Below are 13,676 nucleotides of genomic sequence, written 5' to 3'. Positions count from 1 at the left end.
CATGAATGCCCTTCAGAAAGTTGGTGTCCACTTGTAAAGTAATCTGAAGGCTGTCAGAAAAGGCATAGTGCTTAAACGGTTTCTAGAAGCTACAGACTTATAATTTTCTGTTCTGTAACTATAACCAGGCTCTTCTGAATCTTAGAATCTTATTGTTGAAGCTTTGGTCCTTCTAGAGATTGCAATTTTAGAGACATACACTAGATGTACAGTATTAGGCATACAGACTAAATAAATAAAATATAAAAGCATATAAAAGAATAGTAATATTTAAAATGTATAATACAGATCAAATATAGGTAAAGGGTAAATATGTCGATTATCTTTATGCATCCTTTTTATTTTATTTGTATATATTTTAAATCTTAGACCTTTATTGTTTCTAGTGGCCCATGGAAGTAAGTCAGGGGCAGAGGCTAACAACAGAATTTGCTCTTCAGTAATATTATATAACAATCTGAGAGCCCTAAATGAATTCTTATGATTCTCCTAAGTACTTGCTACTTAATATAAAAATATAACTTCACCCAGGACACTTGGGTTTATATTTTTCCCTTGAACATCATCATATATCAAGGACAAGATGAGATTGTTCTTATTGTGCAGGAAAAAAAAAATACCTCCACAAAGTGTTCCATTTTATTTCTTAATATTAAATCTAATCGCTAGGAAATGTTGGGCAGATAGAATGAAAGTCGAAGAGTTAAGAGCATTGAGAACATACAAAAAAAAGAAAAAAGAAAATCAAGCAAAAATGTGGTGGTGAGAATAAGAAGGCAAGAAAATCAGTAGAAGAAAACTGTACAAAGAGAAAAGGGTAGCAAAGGGAGAAGAGAGATCCTAAGTAATAAAAAAAGTTAGTAACTTTTTTTTTTGCTAAAGTTAATAACTTTTATTTGTTTAACTTCTAGTAACATTGAGTTTTTATCTCCTAGTGGTTTGGCAACCTGGTCACCATGGAATGGTGGAATGATATTTGGCTTAATGAAGGTTTTGCAAATTACATGGAACTTATTGCTGTTAATGCTACATATCCAGAGCTGCAATTTGTAAGTTCACAATTCTGTGTATCATACTATATGGTGTAAAGAATCATCAATTCACTGTTAAAATTTCAAGTTAATGTCAAAGAGAAAAACTACATAATGTTGTGGTTTTTGAACATACGGCATTTTGTTTGATACATGAAACAGATCACAGAACTGGAGGAAACATTGAAAGTTTTAGAAAACAATCAACATAAATCTGTCACCCCAAAGTTTGTAAACAGAGAAGACAAACTAATACAAATGTAGAGCTGTGTATGTGGGTTGTATACACTGTTTGTATGCATCCGCACAGGAATGCCCATGGCTACTAGGTACTATACAGAATTCTTGGCATGTAACCTGAAATCAACATTAAAGGGTCTGCTGGCTTCCCCCAAAATGTGTGAAGGGATTTCTTCAGGCATGTCTTTTTTAAAAACAAATATAGTGATCTGAACACTATACAAATTTGCATATCAAGGTGGTTAGTAATGGTTAATGAGGTCTTTAGGATCTATATTTAGTCCAGTACACTATAGACAGACATGGATTCAAACTTAGGCTCTTCTTGTTATGGTGTAAGTACTGAATTTGTGGCTTAATGCCAAAGGTTTATATATTCTCACGTGTAACATGCTTATACTACATCTCCCTTGCAGAGGTGTTGACAGGATTGCAGACGATAGGTCTAGGCACATAACAAGTATTCAGTAAATGGAAACCATTATTTTATTTCTGTATTGAAGGGCTGGTACATGGTAAACATTCAGGCAATGTCGGAAGGAATATTGGATTTGTATCTTTTTAAAGTAGAGAAACGGTGAAAGGGGAATACATAAATGAAAAGAAACATCTTCTAAGAAATATTGATTGAAATCTTACCTCTAAGAACATCTTACTAAACCTACTGTGTTTTCTATTGCTTTTACAGTGTCAAATAGAAACTAAAACTAAACATTTTTCTCCTTGTTTAGGATGACCATTTTTTGAATGTGTGTTTTGAAGTAATTACAAAAGATTCATTGAATTCATCCCGCCCTATCTCCAAACCAGCAGAAACTCCGACTCAAATACAGGAAATGTTTGATGAAGTTTCCTATAACAAGGTAGTAAATATCACGTGCAGGTGGAAGCTCTGCTTTCAGAAGAAATGTAATAATGACTATAAAATCAACAGTTTAGGTCATTGGTGCCAGTTTTTGCTACTTGTTTCACTTTTTATTTGTTCATTTTTCAGACATCACACATGTTCCATAAAATTTAAGCTTCCTTTAAAAACATACCATACTACCCTTTTCTTTATCTCTTTTTTCAACTCTTTTGTTTTTTTTTAAAGGGAGCTTGTATTTTGAATATGCTCAAGGATTTTCTGGGTGAGGAGAAATTCCAGAAAGGAATAATTCAGTACTTAAAGAAGTTCAGCTATAGAAATGCTAAGAATGATGATTTGTGGAGCAGTCTGTCAAATGTAAGTCATATGTTGGGTAACAGTAGACTGTTATTTAATCTAGAAAGTAACAGAATAATTGTGAATGTTTATAGTTATATATTGTCAGTCAATCATATTTATTCTGCTTGCTAGGTTGTCATGGTCCATAGAAGGCAGCACTTCCCTTTTTCCTCTAACATCACAGTAGGTTGTCATGCTGGAGTGGCCCCAGGGGCTCACTATTTGACCTGACTTTCTTTGGTTTCTCTTCTATGGCTAATCCTACATTTTTATGTTGCCTTGATCCAAAATCTTTAAAATGTTGTCATTTCTACTGTATAGCACCTAATCTCTGGCAAATTTTAAGGTTGTCAACCATATTCCCCAATGTATATTATTTGTTTAGCAAAACTAATCTTCTCCCTCATAAGAAGAAATCTTGCTCAATCCCTGGATCATTGTGCCTATATTTCTAGTGCCTTTACTAGCTGAAATGCCCTTTCTTCTTTCCAACAATTCAAATGCCACCCAACTTTCAAGATCCAGCTGAGATTTCACCTCCTCCTTACAGACTGTTCCAGCTCTCATTCGTTTGCCTGTCTGCTAAATTCTTAGAAGTGCACTTATAATCTGTTCCACATAATAGTACCCTCTTTTATTGTTTTTATTAGTTCAATAATGATAATATGCTTAAGAACAAAAATTGTGTCTAGTCTTTTTTTTTTAAATGTGATAGCACCTAGCATGTGCTGATCCTGTAATAGTGATTAACAAGTAGTTAATGATTGATTAAAGAACTCATGGTCTCTTTGTCTTTGGGATTCATGTAGATCATAGGAAAGGCAAAGCAGAAAAATTCAGTTAATTCAGATGATTCTAATAATTATTAAAATATTTTAAAATTTCCAACTGCAAAGAAAATAATTTTTTATAGAACCATTAGACCCAGAGAACTCACACCTATAATTAGAAGAACCCCAAGTCATTGTAGACAGAAGAGATTCTTTCTTTTTTATAAGCACTTGTGTCCCAGGGACAGTAATAATATTGCTTAATATTTGTGCAGCAGTTTACAATTTAAAAAGCACTTTCATGGCCGGGTACAGTGGCTCACGCCTGTAATCCCAAGACTTTGGGAGGTTGAGGCGGGTAGATCACTTCAGGTCAGAAGTTTGAGACCAGCCTGGCCAATTTGTGGAACCCCGTCTCTACTAGAAATACAAATATTAGCTTGGCATGGTGGCGCTTGCCTGTAATCCCAGCTATTCGGGAGGCTAAGGCAGGAGAATCACTTGAACCCAGCAGCTGGAGGTTGCAGTGAGCCGAGATTACACCACTGCACTCCAGCCTGGGTGACAGAGCGAGACTCTGTCTCAATAATAATAATAATAATAATAATTAATAATAATAATAACAACAATAATTAATAATAAATAAGAATCAAAGTTAAAGAATAAAAAGGACTTTCATGTTCATTATCTCATTTGGTGTTTTTGTGCCCTTATAAAGCACCCTTATGGTCCAATTGATGTGTGATTTTGTGGTTAAAGAAACAAAATCCAACAACCAACAATTATTTCACAGCTCTAATTTTTTACTTGCATTTCTTGAAAATCCTGAGGCATATTGAAATACATAGCTCTTACTTATAAAAATACTTATAGGCCAGGTGTGGTGGCTCATGCCTGTAATCCCAGCACTTTGGGAGGCCTAGGCGGGCAGATCATGGGGCCAGGAGATCGAGGCCATACTGGCCAACATGGTGAAATCCCATCTCTACTAAAATACAAAAAAAAAAAAAAAAATTAGCCAGGCACGGTGGCGCACCTGTAATCACAGCTACTCGGGAGGTTGAGGCAGGAGAATCACTTGAACTCAGGAGGTGGAAGTTGCAATGGGCTAAGATCACGCTATTGGACTCCAGCCTGGCGACAGAGTGAGACTCTGTCTCAAAACAAAACAAAACAAACAAACAAACAAACAAAAAACATATAAAGACGCTCTTTACTATCCATTTCCATCACCCACCGTCAGTGATCCAGACACTCTTTCTCCATGCTTCCGCTTAAGCTTCTCAACACCAAGTATTGTGTTGCTTCTCTCTCTCATCTCTCTCCATTTCCCTCTCCCTTGCTATATGTGTGTGCATGTATGCATATTTGTAGACATCAGTTTAGCCCCTCTCCAACACGGAAGAATCTATCATTTGGTGTGCATGCTGGCAGTAGAGAGTGGGAGTTAGAAAGAAAATGTGGCCAGCAGTTACCAGATCATTTTAGTACAGCAGTATAAATTCCCATGTTATTTTTTGTCACATCATGCTTATAATCATCTCAAGAGATAAAGTAATCATCATTACTCCATGCTTATAGATGAGAAAACTGATACTAAGGGAGAGATTTGCCCAAAGTCACCAAGTCAGTGAGAAAATCAGTACTTAAAATTTGTCTTCTGACTCCAAGTCCAATAGTTATTCTTTCAATTGTATCACAGTTACTTCCTAGTTATAAGAAAAGTCCCCCATCAACCTTCCCCTAAAGGTCTTAGATTTTAACCAACTCCCTTCTGATACCAAAGGGCCCTGTAGTATTAAAATAATAAATTACTGAAAATATCTTGCCCATCATTGTGTCACATAAAGTCAATTCTAATACATGCCAATAGCAACTTGAGAATGAGAAGAATTCTTTGCTGTTATTTTTCATAAGATCATTTAAAGGCATTTGAGAGCCTTAGCACATACTTCATTTTTTTCTCATTTGCAGTTGCCCTTAACTACTGGTTATTCAAGGTTGATTGCCAAATTGGTACTTTTCTTAATTCTTCTTTTATTCCCAGTTAGTTCGAAATATTGTACAGTCATCACATGCTGTTGTGATAGCCACTGTAGGAATACCCAGGTAAACAAAGGTGTTTCCACTACTGTCAAAGAACTTGCAATATGTCAGGGGAGAGTTAATAGTACTAGAGTTGCCTACATGCTAAATAGGGGCATGTGTAACATGCATAATGAAGACCCTTCTCTTTCTTAAGGGAAAGACAAGAATTGGATAGAAAATTCAACAAATTGATTCTTCCTTAGAACAGTTACTGACTTTATTGAACTTTTTAAGGAAACTTTACACATGCATATATATAACACAAATAAATAACTTTTGTGAACTTCTATCCTAGGTCACTGCAAGCATGCCTCTTTTATCATTTTCATGTGCATCATGTCTGGATGAATTATTTCATACAGCTCTTTTAATAAATGTCTGCATCCATGGCTAATGTGCATGTTCAGCCAAGTAATGATGCCTACATGGCAGTGCTCTTTTGTTCTTGTTTTGTAGAGTTGTTTAGAAAGTGATTTTACATCTGGTGGAGTTTGTCATTCGGATCCCAAGATGACAAGTAACATGGTAAGGATAAAGAGAGTCAAAGAGTAGAAGAGATCTGTGGAATAGCCTGACCTGGAGTGAGTAGCCCACCTGTCCCTTTTAAACGCTGGAGAGAAAGAGTCCCCACAATTTTCTGTAAAACAAAACTGAAGGGGAAATGCTTGGGATATTTAGGGGGATGATGCTGTTGCTACTACATTTTTATTGTTATAGTTCAGCTTTTCCACAACCCCACTGCTAGCTAAAAATCAGCTCAAAATGTTTTTGAGTGGTTACTACTGCATTGGCATCCCTTAAGCTCTGAAAAATGCCAAAATAAGTATGCTGTTAGGTTTGGAAATACAGTATATGTTTTTCTTTTTCCTTCTGGAAAGTTATAGAATCACTACAGGAAAGAGAAAAGAAAGTCAGTCATCACAGGGGAAAAAAGGAAAACTTTTTATTTAAAAAAAGAGTCATGTTAATCCTTCTTTTTTTTTTTTTTTTTTTTTTTTGACAAAGCCTTGCTCTGTTGCCCAGGCTGGAGTGTAGTGGCACAATCTCGGCTCACTGAAACCTCCACCTCTCTGGTTCAAGCAATTCCTCTGCCTCAGCCTCCCGAATAGCTGGGGTTACAGGTGCACACCACCACGCCTGGCTAATTTTTTTGTATTTTTTGTAGAGACAGGGTTTCACCATGTTGGCCAGACTGACCTCACGCAATTCGCCCACCTCAGCCTCCCAACATGCTGGGATCACAGGCGTGAGCCACTGCACCCAGCCCTAAATTGTGTTTTCTAAAGGAAGATTCAGCATTATCCAGTGATCGGAAACCCAGACTAGAAGCGCAGCAGCCAGAGGTTTTGTTCTCCATTCACTATACCTCTATTGATATAAAATTGTTCTGTTGAAATATTTAAAGCTTCCCTAAAGACAGATATTTCCCTCTTATACCACTCCTCTTGGATTTTACTGTTATTAGAGGGTTTTTGTTTGTTTGTTTGATTTTGTTTATTTGTTTTTGAAAGGGGGCAGGAAAGAGACTCCAGTCTCAACCCCCTTTTCACTGGCTTTTCCTGCCATATATTAACCCTAGGAAATCCTGTATATATCCCTCAATTCAAGTAATTGTCAGAGAGCAGCCCTGGGATAGCCATCCCTCATCCAGTTGCCTGGATTGCCCTTCCCTGAGATAGCAGCCCGAGTCTTCTGTTCCCCAAGCCTTATTTCTGGCATCCAAGGAGATGGAAGTTTCTGTCCCTCTGTCTTTGGGTTGTCTCCTCTCTCTTGAGTTATCATAGTCACCTGTCATTTCAGCTCACCTTTCTGGGGGAAAATGCAGAGGTCAAAGAGATGATGACTACGTGGACTCTCCAGAAAGGAATCCCCCTGCTGGTGGTTAAACAAGATGGACATTCACTCCGACTGCAACAGGAGCGCTTCCTCCAGGGGGTTTTCCAGGAGGACCCTGAATGGAGGGCCCTGCAGGAGAGGTGGCTGCTTTTCTTCTTTAGGTCTAGCTTATCTCATCTCAGTTTCCTCATCATTTCCCTAGCTTTCTCTCAGCTCCTCTGGCAACTTTGTAGGAGGCTAGTTCCATATAGGAATCGAAGGCCTAAAGTAGACTTGATAAGATTTAAAGAGCTTCATATGACCCAGACTTCTTTGTTCAGCAGCACCATTCTTAGCGATTCCATCAGCCTTGAGAACCCCAGTTCTAATGCCAATGGTGGTTAGTTAAACTTATGTCATAATGCACTGACTTCTGGGCCCTAATAAGCTTTGTGACTGGCCTATACCTAGGAAGTATGACAACAATGCTTCTTATCATCGGAGAAAAGATATCCCCTATGTGATAAATTAGATGCTAAGATCTCCTGTTGCCTTTCATTTTTCAGTAATAAACTATAATGTCTTAAAACATATGATGTTATGAGTAATAGTAAAAGCAAATCCAATTAAACACACTGTCATCTTGTTCACCAGCCCATCCTGAAAAAAACCTAGTAAAGACTACTGAAATCAAGTAACACAATGTAAACATTTCTCTGAACTATTGCTACTAACCATCGGTTCTTGGGCCGTCAATGCAATAGAAATTGACAAGAGGCCAAAAGAGTTTTCCCAGAGAAGGCTTCATTTGAGCTTATGCCCAGACGTAATGGAGGCAGAGAGAGAGAGAGACAGAGAGAGAGAGAGAGAGAGAATTCCTTGACTGGCATTTTAAAAAGAGCTGGTAGAACCTTTTCATTAGGCAAAAGAATAGGTATCAGGGGTAGGGTATGCAGGTTGGACTGGTCAAAGCACATAAAGGATAAGGTAGGCAGATAAGCATTACCTGGTTGCTACAATTACCTTGAGTAACGGGCTACCTGGTAGTCTGGCCAGAAGCAACAAGGCTGTAAATCAGTTGGTCAGCATTCCTTCCCTAAGTAGGACACTCCATGACCTTGGTTATCTCCTAAGGCCAGCTCCTGGAATTAAAAGGAATGGTTCAAACATTAAATTAAGAGGCATGATTCAAACATTATGGCATCAGTGAGGTAGTGGTGTAGGTTTTGTGATCACTGGGGATACAGGAAAGAATGCTCTAGTGGGAGTGAATTGAAGCTAAGCCCCCTTCCTACTCTGTCTCACTATTAGCTCTGTTAATAAGATGAATGAGGTTAATTTAAAATGAAATAATCCAGGTGAACCATTTCTGGTTCTTATGATGATAATTTTGTTTTCTAAGAACTGAGCTGTCAATGCTAGAATTTTTCTGGAAATCAGAAACAATTAGAGATCTTTGACATATAAAATTACTGGGGCTGGTTTGTTTAATCAGTTACACATTTCCAATCCAGTGGAACCAACTCTTATGCCACTTCTTATGTATGCATCCTTCTATTTTTTCTGTGTGTTGTTCTGAAGTCTGAACTTCAGAGAGCTTACACAAGTTGCAGCTTGGTAAACAGGGCTGAATAATTTAATGTCTGCTTCATTATTGGGAAAGCAGGACTCACAATTTTGTAACTTATCAAAGTGTGATGAGAGAGTTCAAAACTGTGGATGACCCAGAATAACAAAGATCCACTACAATAATCTGTATTTTTCCTCCTTCTGGGGCAGTATTTAGACAATTCTTGTAAAATGATGGCCCGCTAATTCATGGCTATCCAAACTCATGAAGTGCTACTCTCCCTCTCTCTAGCCCCAGATGTGTTTATTTGGAAAAATCCCTTCTCTTCTGGAGCCAAGCTGCACTGATGGATCCCAATCAATTAAGTCTTAGAAATACATCTATGTGGAGTTTTTTTCAATCTTTTTTTTTTTTTTTTTTTTTTTGAGACAAATTCTCACTCTGTTGCCCAAGCTGGAGTGTGGTACAATTTTGGCTCACTACAACCTTGGCCTCCTGGGTTGAAGCAGTTCTCCTGTCTTAGCTTCCCAAGTAGCTAGAATTACAGAGGCACGTACCAACATGCTTGGCTAATTTTGTTGTTGTTGTTGTTGTTGTTGTTGTTGTTGTTGTTTTGTAGAGACGGGGTTTCACCATGTTGGTCAGGTTGGTCTCGAACTCCTGACCTCAAGTGATCTGCCTGCCTCAGCCTCCCAAAGTGCTGAGATTACAGGCGTGAGCCACTGCGCCTGGCCTTTTTTACCTTTTTGTGTAAAGATCTCAGTTACTCTTCTGTCTGCTTTACACCTGTTGGTGTTATCAAGCACATGATTTTACATGTGCAGGATTATTATAGCTAACATGACTTGATTTAATAGAGGAAATGAATTCTAGAGGCTGCTAGAAAGTTAATCAGAAAAAGATAGCCAATTTCTCTTCTTTACTACAGCAGGGCCATTGAAAAGTAACTGGGAACTTTTCCTCTAACCCATTCTGCTTTTCTGCTCTCTGCACTTAGCTCTCCTACAAATCCTGAGCTGTAGTATTGTTGACTATTTATTTGCAGTCATTCAGCAGTTGAGAGGTTGGATGTGAGTAGTACTGTTGAACAAAAGCATAAGTAGAAAATCATACTGGAGTAAGTTATTTACCTCTTAAGGGCTTTCCCTACAGCTTTGGTTTAGTTATTTGAATCAGCATCAGGCTGGCAGTTTTTGAAACTGTGAAAGGAATATTGGATTTTCTTTCTCATACAAACAGCAGAATTTGTTATGATATGAGATTAGGACAGCAAATGACACAATTATTTGTGGCAGAATTCAACTAGGTAGATATGGCTGCTGCTTTATAATTATCATGGAATAATTTTTTGCATACTTAAGGATATGCTAGTCTTAGCCTATAAAATTTATAGGACCACTGTGGGTATGAAGGATGATGGGTACTTAGGTGCCTTTTACAGTCTGTCCGAGTCTGACAATGTGAAAAATCACAGCAGTATTCTTTTGGTGTGTAATTGTCTTTACTCCCTGTCATAGGTACCTGTGGCATATCCCGTTGACCTACTCCACAAGTTCCTCTAATGTGATCCACAGACACATTCTAAAATCAAAGACAGGTAATGAACTAATTAGCCAAACAGGTCTTTCAATGTTGAAATTAAACATGTGTTGAGCTATTTGAAGGAAAGATACAATAAGTAAATCTAATAATAAAAGATTTATATTTGAGGGAAATTTTCATTTATCCATATGTTACTAAAATAACTCTTTTAGAAAGAAAATCTGGATTTTTCATTCAGTGGGAAGTTCTCTCGTGCTTTTATCATTTAGAGATAGATTATTTACATCAAGAAATAACAGAAATTCATCTTATGTCTTATAATACACACTAATCTATTTTTATAGGTTATGGATGAGGCAAAAAATGTTCAGTGGAGAAAAGCATATACTTTAAAATTGATTGCTTCTGGATTCAAATCCTCACTCTCTCACTTACTAGATGTGTGACCTTAAGAAAATTTACAAACTCATCCTGAGCTTCAATTTTTTCATCTTATGTTGAATAAGGACTAAACCTCACAAAGTTGTTGAGAGAATATTATAATGTAATTTTACTCTCTAGTATAATATATGCCGTATTAAAAATACATAGTATAATTTTAATTTTCCTCTAAACACTTTAATACAATTTGAGAGGTTTTCCATCACAAAGTCATGCTTAACCTGGAGTCCTTCTTTTACTAAAATGAACAAATGGATCACCTATTTACACATACATATTTCAATGACTAGTGACTAAACCTTGAGACAAGGATATCATCAAATTAAGCCAAATTCCCATCATGCTAGTTATCTGGCTCACTGGGCCCTTGCATGCCTCTTAGACCTGCATAGATAATTTTTTAGAACAAATTCAGCAGTCTTATTCCTATGAATCAACTTATTTATTAATTTAATAAGACCATCTTCCCAAAAGAAATCATCCAGTGAACTATGAAAATGAATATCATTATGACTCTCCCCAAACTTCATCTTCCCATTGATTTATAAGTAATTGGATTAAAACTAACAGTTGTGGAGATGTTCTGAATGAGTATGTTACTAATAAAATGCCTATGCCAATTTTATCCTCTTAGATACTCTGGATTTACCTGAAAAGACCAGTTGGGTGAAATTTAATGTGGACTCAAATGGTTACTACATTGTTCACTATGAGGGTCATGGATGGGACCAACTCATCACACAGCTGAATCAGAACCACACACTTCTCAGACCTAAGGACAGAATAGGTCTGATTCATGATGTGTTTCAGCTAGTTGGGTAAGGCAACATTTCCTCTGACTTCATGGGAAATAACTGATCCGTAACCAGATATGCTAGACTTCAATACTGAATGTTCAGCATTGGTCATTCATTTGATATGGATTTGAATGGAATTCAAACAGTAACACTAGTCCAAAGGCTACCCACTAATAACATATTTTGACCCACACTGTGTTTATAAATGTAATCCAATATTTTAAAATGTGGAGAACCTTACCTAAAAATCCTGACCCCTGGAATCTTTTAAAAATGATATCTGGCAACTGTGGGTCTTTATCCTGTGGGCCACAGGATAGCTATAAAGGAGAGTGCAGTGGGCCAAACTCCCTTTATGCCAGGCCTACTTTCTCCCAAGCACCAATATCCCAAATGGCCTGTTTCATTCACTTAGTGTGGACTCTCTAAGTATTTGAGCTTTTGACCTCACATTTAAAATGTATTTATGATAGTAGCTGCTACACCAAATACTTGTGTAATCTCTTAAATAAAAAGTACAAATATAGGCTTAATCTTTACAATTTTAAATGGGTTGTTATGAAATCTAATCATTACTTACACTGGAGAAATTAGTATGAAGTTTGTAGGGAAATGAAGTAATAATTGGCTCTTTGCGTTTATTCCTCTCTAGACTTTCCTGGAAGGACAAAATGTTTTCTTTCCTTTTCTATGTATCATCAACAGAATAATGTGTAGAATGAATTGGGTCACAAGATCACCAATGGGTGGAGGGAATTGAGGACCAGGAAGTATATTGTGCATTGTAAGCTTTCTCTATTCTGAGAATTACTGTGATGCACACTCACTTTACTCAATGTGGCATAAAATTTTCTTTCGGAAGCTTGTTTAGGTCAAATTGAGTGACAGTGACCAGCAAGACATCTCTGAAACAAAGTTTCTTGGTACACTAGAATCCTTCAGTTAGAAAGAAAAGAGAAAGTGAGGCTTAATCCTCAGTCCCATGGGTCTCAGGAACATCTTGGAGGCACAGCTCATTGGAAGCCAAAATTAGGAAAAACACCATCCTACATAGGAGTGAATGCATGAAAGGTGCGCTAAGAAGCAGGCTATTGCTAGCTGAAGGAGGCTTGGCTGCTCAAAGGAGGAAGCTCTGAGCAGACTGAAGAGAAGACAGATTAACAATGCAAGACTAGGAAAAAAATGGAGAATATTGACAACTCAGCAAATTAATCTTTTAGGTAGTTGTGAAGTCTTTTTTGCTGTTTCTAGCCTATACACTTAAGATTGTCTAAATTTAGCAGGAGGAAATGTGCAGTTATTGATGCATTGGTGGAAAACCAATCATCTTTTCTTCACTAAGTAAACAGATTAATGAAGTTAAGAATACAAATTTTATATGAAAACAGAAGATTTCAAGTGCTATGCCTTCACTTACTAATTTTTTGAACTTGGGCAAGTTTTTTTTTTTAACCTTTTTAAGCCTAAATTTTCCAGGCTTTAAAACTTTATTACTAATAATATCCGACATACAGGGTTTGGAGGATTGCGCAGGTAATGAAGATAAAGCAGTAAGTACAGTACTTACTCAATAAATGTCAGCTGTTAACATTATTAGTATTATCTAATACAAATTATTTGAAATGTCATGAGATGAATAGGAAGAGGAGGTGACAACATAGAAAAGTACATTTCAAATAATGTGAAGTTGGGAAAAAGGCAGAATGTAAGTTTGTGTATTATTATGTTTGTTTGCAACTACATATGAAAAAATAAGTGCGAAGGGGAAAAAGAAACCTGAAGGAATTATTTTAAAATGCTATTGGTGAGTGTGTAGGGTATTGAAATTATGAGTCTTCTCTAATTTCTGGTTGTTTTGTCATTATGAGTCTAATTTCCAGTTGTTCTGTAATTTGTTTATATTTACTTATATTACTTTTATAACAAAGAGCAATTGTATAAGAAAATTTAAAGCTCTCATAATAGATAAAGATAAATAAAATATTTTTACTTGATGTTCTTTCTCAATACTATAAACCACTTTCCTCCATGCTTTATGAAACTTCTATTAAAGAATTGAGGCCTGGCATGGTGGCTCACACCTGTAACCCCAGCATTTTAGGAGGTTGAAGTAGGCAGATCACTTGAAGCCAGGAGTTTGAGACCAGCTTGGGCAACATGGTGAAACCCCGTCTC

General features: G+C 36.9%; 2 protein-coding genes across 4 annotated transcripts in view; one reads left to right on the top strand and one right to left on the bottom strand.

Moving 5' to 3' along the window:
- Window positions 1-13,676, bottom strand: part of LOC105484070 (endoplasmic reticulum aminopeptidase 1) — a 178,571-nt gene that overhangs the window by 136,408 nt on the left and 28,487 nt on the right. For both annotated transcript variants that reach the window (XM_071098679.1, XM_071098680.1), the window contains exon 2: window positions 8,175-8,293. The gene's annotated coding sequence lies outside the window, so the exon portion shown is untranslated. The remainder of the gene's footprint in view (window positions 1-8,174; window positions 8,294-13,676) is intronic.
- Window positions 1-13,676, top strand: part of LOC105483993 (endoplasmic reticulum aminopeptidase 2) — a 59,450-nt gene that overhangs the window by 19,465 nt on the left and 26,309 nt on the right. For both annotated transcript variants that reach the window (XM_011745114.3, XM_071098677.1), the window contains exons 7-13: window positions 936-1,049; window positions 2,003-2,134; window positions 2,365-2,496; window positions 5,793-5,861; window positions 7,137-7,312; window positions 10,239-10,318; window positions 11,339-11,522. In XM_011745114.3, coding sequence (XP_011743416.2) covers window positions 936-1,049; window positions 2,003-2,134; window positions 2,365-2,496; window positions 5,793-5,861; window positions 7,137-7,312; window positions 10,239-10,318; window positions 11,339-11,522 — 887 coding nt within the window. The remainder of the gene's footprint in view (window positions 1-935; window positions 1,050-2,002; window positions 2,135-2,364; window positions 2,497-5,792; window positions 5,862-7,136; window positions 7,313-10,238; window positions 10,319-11,338; window positions 11,523-13,676) is intronic.

The sequence above is a fragment of the Macaca nemestrina genome, chromosome 6 (assembly GCF_043159975.1).
Source record: "Macaca nemestrina isolate mMacNem1 chromosome 6, mMacNem.hap1, whole genome shotgun sequence".
Taxonomy (NCBI): domain Eukaryota; kingdom Metazoa; phylum Chordata; class Mammalia; order Primates; family Cercopithecidae; genus Macaca; species Macaca nemestrina.
The sequence above is the reverse complement of the archived record's forward strand: the minus strand, read 5'-3'. Positions and strand labels throughout refer to the sequence as shown.